Source organism: Electrophorus electricus, chromosome 26 (assembly GCF_013358815.1).
Source record: "Electrophorus electricus isolate fEleEle1 chromosome 26, fEleEle1.pri, whole genome shotgun sequence".
Lineage (NCBI taxonomy): Eukaryota > Metazoa > Chordata > Actinopteri > Gymnotiformes > Gymnotidae > Electrophorus > Electrophorus electricus.
Window position 1 is genome coordinate 3942501 of NC_049560.1, and position 10000 is coordinate 3952500.

The 10000-nt window shown below is 46.4% G+C and overlaps 2 protein-coding genes across 2 annotated transcripts in view; one reads left to right on the forward strand and one right to left on the reverse strand.

Annotated features, from left to right (window-relative positions):
- Nucleotides 1-283, forward strand: part of polrmt (polymerase (RNA) mitochondrial (DNA directed)) — a 29766-nt gene extending 29483 nt beyond the window's left edge. The window contains exon 21 of the mRNA XM_035523349.1: nt 1-283. This exon is cut by the window's left edge and continues 321 nt beyond it. The gene's annotated coding sequence lies outside the window, so the exon portion shown is untranslated.
- Nucleotides 284-2472: 2189 nt separating this feature from the next.
- hcn2b (hyperpolarization activated cyclic nucleotide-gated potassium channel 2b) overlaps nt 2473-10000 on the reverse strand; it is a 26997-nt gene continuing 19469 nt past the window's right edge. The window contains exons 5-8 of the mRNA XM_027008184.2: nt 9423-9569; nt 9058-9298; nt 6890-7054; nt 2473-5433 (exon numbers count right to left, since the gene is read on the reverse strand). Of these exons, the coding sequence (XP_026863985.2) occupies nt 4547-5433; nt 6890-7054; nt 9058-9298; nt 9423-9569 (1440 nt within the window). The 3' untranslated portion in view covers nt 2473-4546. The remainder of the gene's footprint in view (nt 5434-6889; nt 7055-9057; nt 9299-9422; nt 9570-10000) is intronic.

The window sequence follows — 10000 nt, forward strand, 5'->3', positions numbered from 1 at the left end:
GCTGATTAAGCACCCAGGTGAGGCTCTCAGTGTTCCATGCCCACCTCACCTCGGGACAGCTGCTCGCCCACTTTGACTCCGATGTACAGGTTCAGGATGTCAGTCTCTTCCTTTCTGAGGACTAAACAGACACTTGGAATCAACCCGTTTTGTGAACTTTTTTTTTTATTGCTACATCTAACATGAGTTAATCTGTAAATAAATCTGCAGAACTCAGTCCTTGTCAGAATGTATATACACATCTTACACCACACATAATAAAGTCTGTATTTTTTGGGCTTGGTCCGAGCCGTGTTCTGTGCTTGACCCGGGCTGAGATCTGGCTGCTTGTCCACGCCTCGCTGCTGTCCTCCGCGTTCCTGCTTGCTTTCAGAACTCCCAGGTACGTGCGGTCCTCCTTCCCCGGCCTACGCACGCTGGTATAGCGCTGCCTCAGGTGTGACCCCCACTCAGAGCCACCGGCGGTCGAGAACGCCGGCGTTAGCGTCTCCGCGGCTCTCGCGTGCCATCGTGTCGGAGTCACGCGAGTCCCAGTTCCGCGCCAACGAGCTCTGACACCGGGGCACTATCTCCTGGCTCGAGCCCACTGAGCACTGTCAGTGCAGCTCCTGTCAGAGATTAGTGAGTGGACACGGTATCAGTGGCTATCTCCCTGCCCAGTGCTCGGAGAGTGGCCCCCTCTCAGCAGGGGCCGGCTGACCTCGCGAGCAGCAGCGGAGGGTTTGCCGGGTGGCAGTAGCCCGGAGCCCGTCACGGGGCCGCCCCCTCGTCCCCGGCACATGCCACTGGGACACCTCACCGTCGGCGCCACTCAACACTGGAGCTGAGAGCCCCGCAGGGAGCCAGACAAGGATGTGGGGGCCCCAGAGCCCAGGCAAGCAGGGAGAGAAAAGGGAGGAATTAGGGCTTCACGCTGGAACCTTTTACTGGTCTGAGGACCCAGGGGAGGGACCCGGGGAAGCTGCTCGAGCACTGAAATACCTCTGGCCATCCGAGCACTGCTGCTGTGGAAACATGGGTCCAGGCTTGTCTCAGCTCAATGCTCAGCTCAATGCTCAGTGCACACTCAGCAGGGTTAGGTCTGCTAACAGTGAGCTCGCTGGCCCCCACTAGCTTTTTACGTTAGCCACATAATCGTTTATGGAAAAATTATTCCTTTTATGAATTCAGATTGAAAACAAAGTAAAAGAGACCCAAGTACTTAGTTTGAGAAGAATCATAGTGCCTAGTACTTGCTTTTAATGCACTCAGATTATTGATTTCTAGCTGATTATAGGACATCTGACCGGGATTCCAGTGTCCCTGAATCTATTGATTACATGTGGCAAAAAATGTAATGAAAACTCAATCCTAACTTGCTTCTGAGGTAAAGAAGGGCCAAGCAATAACTGATGTCATGTTATCTGCAGAAGATAAAAACCACAATCATTGTATGAAACATACTTAATGTTTAAACTGGATGTCTCCGTGTTTGGGCTCATACACTCACCCAGAGATGCCACTAGATATATTGTTGCAGGACTGCAACTTGACACAATACAGACCTAATTCATTTAAACTGCTTTTTAGTAGTATTCAAATATTAATAAGATGTATGCTGAACTATGAATGCATATTAGTTCTTTAAAGATGTCCCTTATCTGCGGAAAGTATTGTGACGCCACAGTTTGAATTTTCAGTTTAAGCAAAATTAATGTCAAAATCAGATCATAAAATAGATATTCAGTTTGAATTCAATCAATCAAACAAGAGATTTTTAAAATTCAGATTCACACCATGGTGGAACATTCACCAATGGAAGGTTCAATAGCATTTTTGGATTGTAAAGTCCTAAAGTACTTTATGAAGAAGTTGTAATTCCATGTACTTCCAAGCTGCTACTTCAACTACACCTGCTACAACTAAAAATGATACATTCAGAACAATGATCGTGTATCGGTGTTTAAAAGCTGTATGGACTAAGTAGGAAGGGTCTTCTGTGGCTGAGAAACTGCACAAGTGTCAGAGGTGTGTTCACTAATCAAACATCTGACTTGGTGTGACTTGGTTGCTCTGGATAAGAGCGTCTGCTAAATGCCGTAAATGTAAACGTGTGACAACACTCACTAACACCCCGTGTGAAGAAGAATGAGCCTCTCTGGCCATCACTCAACATCCACACAAGCATAACATTTTAAGTGTTTTTCATTACGCATGTTCTCACTGTCTCTGAGTCTAATTTACCATTAATGAATACACTGATTTGAAGGCCAGTGCTCCCTCTGATTGTCTGGTGTCAGGTGATCCTATGTCTCGTGTTGTACTGTAGCAAGACAATACATGCAAAGATGTTTCAAATATTAAACATTTAGAGTAAGCACGAAAAACTCTAATTAGAAAGACGCAAACATTAAAAATCAGTATTTTTAAGTGTAACTAGGTAGCTGTTGTCAAGGTCCAGAATGAAAAAACAAACAAACTTGAAGCTCTCAACAAGCTTGTTCTTTCTTTATTCAAAGATGAACTCAAAGTACAGAACAGAAGATATCCCCAGCCTGAATGCATAGCAAAACGTGTGGCACACATTCTTTACAATAACAACTCAGACAATCACCTTTGCCTCCCTTGGGTAAAATGCTCAATGATCATTTTTTATTGCTTCATATATTACTTTGAATTTGGCAAAGTGTAACACTAGATAAGAGCTGAGGACGTAAGTCTCCTAAAGCAGATGTTCTTGTTCTCCTGCAGATTAAGATCATTTGGCCTCTGTGAGATTTTGGGTGCCTGTCACCACAGACTGAAGTAGAAGATACCGGCAAAACTATTTGAGTCTTAACCTTTAACCTTTGCACACAAGGGGGGCACATTGGAATTATTTTAAAAGGTTTGAGTAATAGGACCTCTTAGCCTAATTAAAATCATCCTGTAAAAATAGTACAAATAACCTAAAGCTGATTTTAGCCACGTCTCAGATATTGGCCATTCTCAGAGGTCGCAAGCGAGGAAAAATTGTTCGTCTGCAGCCCTCCGTCAGGACACCCCCACAATGCTTTGAAAGTATTACATGTCATAGGCTTTCGCCAGCAGTGTAATTACTGATAGTTTGCCTGGTTGAACAACACATTGCAAAAGCAGTAGGGGGGAACGGGGCTACAGAAGAGATTACAGTCAGCCATCGTAAAACAGGGCAGGGATTAAGAAGATCGTGGAGAATCAATGAGGGCTTTTTCGTGGAGTAAGCGACCAAGTCTCCTCATTACGTAGCTACGGCGGATTGGTTAATCGCTGAACCCGCCTGATGGACAGCAGATGCGTGCGTGTGCACTTGCGCATCCTGGTGCGTTTCGTAGAAAATATGTATTTGCCGGGAGCCGATTCCCTCGTACGTGGTTCACGATGTGTATCCCCGCGCGCCCTGTTGAGATACGATGTACTCACTGGGCACAGAGCCATTTCCCAACGTTTTGGAGCACAGGAGGTTTGGGGTTAATGTAGGGACTCAATCTGGACGCTGCTACGTTCTCTTCACATTAGGATGGAAAGTATATGAGTGAATGAGAGTTAGCCAGCGAGAACCACTGAAAATCCACTAGGGGAGTCTGAAACACTTGGAAGCTGCAGACACTGCTAGTGTTGATTAAGTGTTACAGCCACTAATATGTATAAATAAAAATGTATTTACAGTATTCTTCAGTTTCACAAACCATTATTAGCAATAGTCTTCCCTTATATAATTTGTTTCCACTGTAGCTAACCCCAGGGTGTTTTAATATTATTTTTTCCATATATAATAATTTATAATAACTTGGGGTATAAATTCATCATTATGGGTTGTAAATATGGGTGAATAGTTAATTGAATATTTAAAACACACACACAGACACACACAGGCCTGCACAAAGTATATGGCTTCTTAGGAGAAGTCAAGGCAATAAAACTGTATTTGCTGCTGGCTTGTCGTTTCATTTGTTTAGATCCAGCACAGCACTGTTTCGGGCCCAACTTTGGTAAGGAGGGTATAAAAAAAAACAAAGCTCTTCTTATCAGTGAAAATGTGCATATTGTCAATTACACTACCAGCTCTGCCCTCACTTTCTGTAGCAGTTTTAATATTGCTGATGTTATAACATGGTCAGGTTATAAAGAGTAAAGATGTTCATTTTCTTTTTTGTGAAGACTCACCACCCCACCCAACCCTACGGTGCATTGTTCGAACTACAGTATACGATGGGGAGAGTTTCAGCCCCAGTGTTTGAGAGTACAACCACAATAAAGAAAGCAATTATAAAGAGGATAAACTGTGTGGAAAGAAGCTACATTGATGTTTATGGTTGTGGGTACAACAGAAACATCTCAGTGATGTTTAAATCGTCAATTTTACAGACTTTGTATGATTATTAGGATGCTGTCCGGTGGTGCTAGTCACGCCCTCATGTCACCAGGCATTACAAACGTTCTCGGCGTGAGATCCACGTTTTGTCAAAAAGGGGCCAAATGCTGTGGAACAACGGAATCACTCTAAAACCCGGCCGGCATCTCCGCAACCTGCCCAGCTTCATCAAGATCACAAATTAGAAGATAATCTAGATCTGATGTGATGGTCCGTGTCCGGAAGGCTAATTACGGAATCCTTCTTGGGTAGTCCCGAGTCCGGGATGGGCCTCATCTGTGGGAGGGAGGCTGGCGGGAATGCTCCAACTGACATCTGGTGCTGAAGCGTCATCCTGGGAGGAAGCGTGGGTCTCAAGGCTGCGGGAGGGAGGTTCTGAGCAGGTCCAATGGAGGTGGAGGAGACTCGCGTGGAAGGGGCCGGGCTCAGAGCAGCTGGCTGTACCCCCTCTTGGGGCAAAGAGGGCTGGGAGACAGAGAGGGCTCGGGCGTCCTGGGTCATGGCGCTCTTGGGCCCTGCGGCTCTGTAAGTGGGGCTGGGGATGTGCTGCTGCACCAGGGAGAGCTGGGATCCCGAGGGCGCCCCCAAGGAGCTGGAGTTGTACTGGAATGTCCGGCTGCCGGCGGCCAAGGGGCTCTGCATGGGCGTGCCGGCGAGAGCCGAGGCCAGAGCCGCCGTGGAGAACTGGGAGCCTGGAGGAATCTGCTGCGTGCCAGGACTTGACACGTTCTGCACCACCTGAAAGCGGCGCACCATCTGGGGAGACTGGAGACCTCCATGGACCGTCAGAGGATTCGCCATCTGGGGACAGAAGCTCATGGCCACAGCCTGCTGGAGACTGGCAATGGCCGAGCTGGTCGGTGGCTGGCAGGACGCTGGGACCATGGTCCCGTGGACGGAGGGAGTCATGGACATGGCCTGGGGCCTTTGGAGGTCCACCAGCTTCACCATCTCCCGGTCGTACTTCACGATCTCCTGGATCAACTCATTCTCACGGTTGTTGAACACTCCAGAGTTTAGGTCATGTTGGACTTTGTGCATCAGAATGGAGTTCTTTTTGCCTGCAAGAGAGAGAGAAAAGAAGCACAGGGATCATTTTATTACCAATCTTTGCCTTTAGCGGTACACTTATTATATACCACAGATTGGCCATGGCACAGCGTGTAATTATGAAATTGTGTTATTTCAGTTTATGGGAAGCATTGCAAGAGTGTTACCTATTATCACTGCTAGTAACAACTGCTTGAGGTCTTTACCCCACTATTATTACAATTTTACTGGAATCGTTCAATTGCGGTGAATGATCAAACCTATTCTATCCATGGCATTTAAGTTCCAAACACACTGTGTGTACAACAACTAAATTCAAACCTGGTCTTTCTTGAAGTTCGGGGCTTTTTAGCTGTGTGCTCATTACTCTGCAGTACAAATATCACGGATATTCAGGCCTCGACCACCTGCTACATGGTTTCCATCAGCAGCCCGTCCCTGGGCAGCAGGAGAAAACTGAACCCATATTTTCCTATTTTTGGCGGAGTCATTGTGCTGCAGAAATGAAGTGGCAGAGGGCATGTACCCATAGCCTGTCCGTGACTTCTGCTGTTGGTAGAGAGCGTGGCTACCACCCACAGTGAGGGGCCTGACTGTCTCCCTCCTGCCTCGCTCATCTGCCCCGTCTTCCGACTCACCCGGCTGCCTCTCCCCTCCACTGGTGACACTGTCCCGCCACACGTCCACCTTCCTGTCTTGCTAAAGTAAACTTGAATATGTAGTGGCACATTCTGTAGCAAGTGTGTGGCTCCAAGTTGCTGCTTTTTAAAGCGACAGGGCAAACGGTACCTATGGAATACGACCGCTTGTTCGCCTCTCCGAATATCGCCTTACTGTTGGGACCAGTGGGAACGCTGGTGTCCCGTCGTCATTGCTGAGAAAGCTTGAAGACAGCTAACCTTTATTTAGCTCAGTTTATCAACATCTCGCTAACACCTCCACTAGAGTCTAATGCCAAATGTCCAAAGGCAGGTCTAACATGGCAGTGAGCTGTTGCAGTGTCTGGAATCCAAACCCATCCGCTGGCTGAGCTGATCATGTATGGAATGTGGCTGCCATGGCAACAGTGGTGAGGGAAGCTGCTGTGTGGGCCCTGTGTAAACATCTGAGGTGGTCATGTGACAGAGTGACATCAGCAAGCAGCACACTGACCTTGGGAGAGCAACAACGGATGCAGGGAGTACAGTATGGAGGCCCGTAGCGTTCAGCAAATTGAATGTTTGCATACTGTCGCTACTGGATTTCCATTGTAAAAAAAAAAAAAAAGCAAGCAATGCCACAGATGTAACTGAATTAAATCTTATCACTGATTAACAATCAAAGGTCTAATAATAATCGCCTCCCATGTGACCTTTTGCGGTGTGTTGGCTAGGCCTCTTGAGTCACGTGTAAACACACATAAATGGGTGGATGCGAGGAAGCAAAGGAATACAGAAGGAAGAAAGACAGAACCCCACCCGTCCTTACCGATCCTGTCTAGTCTGTCGATAGCAACTGTCTCGAAGGCCCTCCTCATCATGGGGTACTCCTCCAGCACCTCGTTGAAGTTGTCCACCGACAGCGAGTAGAGGCGACAGTAGGTGTCTGCTCGCACGCTAGCGGTGCGTCTCCCGCGCGTCAGGAGGCAAATCTCTGACAGACACAGAGGGGCAGGACATGTGCTCCTGATAATCAATGACTGGAGGTAAGTACAGATCACCCATGCCTGCAGGCGATCCGAAACACTTTATTATAGTCCCCTTTTATGCCGTAAACTGGATGGCCAAATCCGCTGCAAATAACATGGGGTCATTTCTCCAGCATGGTAAGACGGCAGAGCAGGAATCGCTTTGAACATTCTGTAGTTTCAGACGAGCTGAACACGAGACGACGTTTCACGACTAGGCTGGACAGCCCGCTCTGCACAGGCACTGGCATCGAACAGCTTGACCGCTCTTACTGCCGTGCATTAATGAAAACGTCCTCTTCTGCCCACCTCAGTGGTGGCCCCAAAGCCCCAGGGAGGAGATCCAGAACTCTGGTGGTGCTGTTGACCTGCTCCGACCGGCTCCTTTTCCCTCTCTGCGCTCCCGGAGAGGAGCCGAGGTCAGTGAGGTGACAGCCTGGTGCTGGGAGGGGCCAGTACAATTATCGCACAGTCAAGAAAGCACTTTACAAGTGGGATCTGGACAGAAAGATACGGGGTCAGGCTTCAAAGCGTGTGCCGGCTCAGCTGCTCTCCACTAGAACTGATACCGATACTGTTACTGTTACTAACAAAGATCTTTGTGCTAGGGAAGAAAAGCTGATGGTGGTGCAGGCTGTCGGGCTCAATAAATGTTTGGTTTCCAACTGCCTTTGAATAAAACCCTCCTGAAATGGTCTGTGTGTATGGGTTTATAATGTTTTCTCATTTAATGCATAGCAGGAAACATCCACTGTTATTACCTGGAAGGTTCACATACTGCAAAGGATTTTATGAACGTAAGGGGGGCATTTCACATGTAACGTCAAGTCGAGGACCGTGTGCCATCAAAACACTTAAGCCTGCTCAAAGCATATATGTAGCACCTTGTGTGAAGTATTATGTCTACATAGAGCCAGAGAGCTCGCTAAAGTGCTTTACACTGCCGCAAACCCCTTTATTCTGTTGAAAGAAATCTAAATGTTGGTTGAGGGGGAGTATTAACGTAGATCCCTGAACATCTGCTTCAGGTAGAGATTAATGTGTGCGTGAGGCACTCCAGCTAGCCTTGGCTTTCCCGTCCTAACCAGAGCATGGTGAAGTGAGGCTGTTCTGGTGCAGGACGCACGTGTGGCTTGTCCCTGAGTTAAATAATGCATTTTAAATTCATGCGTCACCTTAGTTAAATCTATTTTATATTGCTGTTTTGACTTTCAGGATGGGCCACGAGAAAATGATGCCATCAGATGGCTTTGTTTAAAAGCCTCTCTATGGGCTAGTCAGTGTCATTAAGGGAAAACCACGGAATACTGTGCTAGCAATCTTGATAAAGCCCTGCGCAGTCATGCATTGAAAAAGTCGACTACCTAATACTCGAATGGTGTTTGAAATGGGAACCTCCACGGCCGGCGATACAAATTGCACTGTCATCGCCTTGCAACTCAACTAATTAGATGTTATTAATTGACCTTATTAACGCGTGGCACTAGTGCCTTCTTTTGGCTCCTAGCATGTGCACATCTATGGTGAACTCTGCCCCTCCTCCTCAGACTGTGCCGTATGGGTTCAGCTGTTTTCTGAATCACCAACACCAGTTCTGGCAAGCAGGCTCTTGAAGCAGCACAGAGCTAAATGTCAGCGTCATTTTCTCTGAGAGCGTTCGTTAGAAAACAGAGGTGGGAGCCGTGCATTGTTGTGAAAATATTTAGTGTCATTCGAGGTTTTATCAACGCTCTATTTTTACTTGGCCAAGAACATCCACCTTCCTCTGCAAATGTGTTTGACTTAAAACCACAAGCACTAAACGTACAGCCTTCCAGTCATTTTCCCTTCCTTTCTCTTTCCCCTCAAGCTATCCAACTGGACAGTCTGACCATTTCAGTTATTTCAAGAATTAAACAAAAATAATAATAATAATAATAATAAAAATATGAAATCCTGCAAATTTATGCCAACAGTATTCTGTCCTTACCTCCAAAGTAGGATCCATCAGATAGCTTCATGCCAATGTTGCCTTTGGTAAGAACACTCACAACTCCATGCTGAATGAAGTACATCTTCTTGCCAATAGTTCCTTCCCGAATAATGTAATCCCCTGGCTGGAAGACCTCAAATCGGAGCTTTGTCAACATGGCTGTCACAAAGTTCGGGTCAGCATTTGCGAATAGTGGCATGGAGGCTACCAGCTTACGGCAGTTGAAGTTGACGATCTCCTGTGGTGAAGAATCTTTGTTGAGCCAGACGTGCTGCCTAAGGCCATGCTTTGACTAAAGACATGACTTATAGTAGTGAATTAGATTTCCTGATTAGTTTATCATGATTCTTGTAGAGCTTTACCTCTCTCAGTGGTTCATTTAGCTCTTCCAAAATACTCTCTTCGTCAAACATCTTGCCCTGGTACCTGTGCTCGTAGTAATCATGGATCTTTTGTCTGAAGTCGGCTGGAAGTTTGTGGAAGGACATGTACTGCTCCACTTGCTTGTACTTAGGAGATCAAAAGAAAGCGAGACACCACATAAAGGTCAGTCGGCTTGTTTGGAATGGAATGGAATGGAATGGAATGGTGAAATCCCAATTTTCTATTATCATCGGTATCCTGCTAAATAGTTAACCTTGTGACTGAAATTTTCCATTTAACATTTATTATCTGTCATGCACATTAACACATCATACATAGCCAGTGTTTTTAGGCAAATTCTGAGATCCCAAACCACATATGAAATAGTGTCCACATGCTTAAGACAAGTTATACAAGAAGTCTCTCACCTTCAAGTTTATGACAATGTTTAAACGTAAACGTGTCCTAACCTAGCCAAGTTTTGGTGCCCAAATCCTCCCTGCACCCACACGCACAGCGAAGCAGTGGCTTATATAAGCATGCTCCTTCTTCATTGTAGCTAAGCAAAGATGTGTGT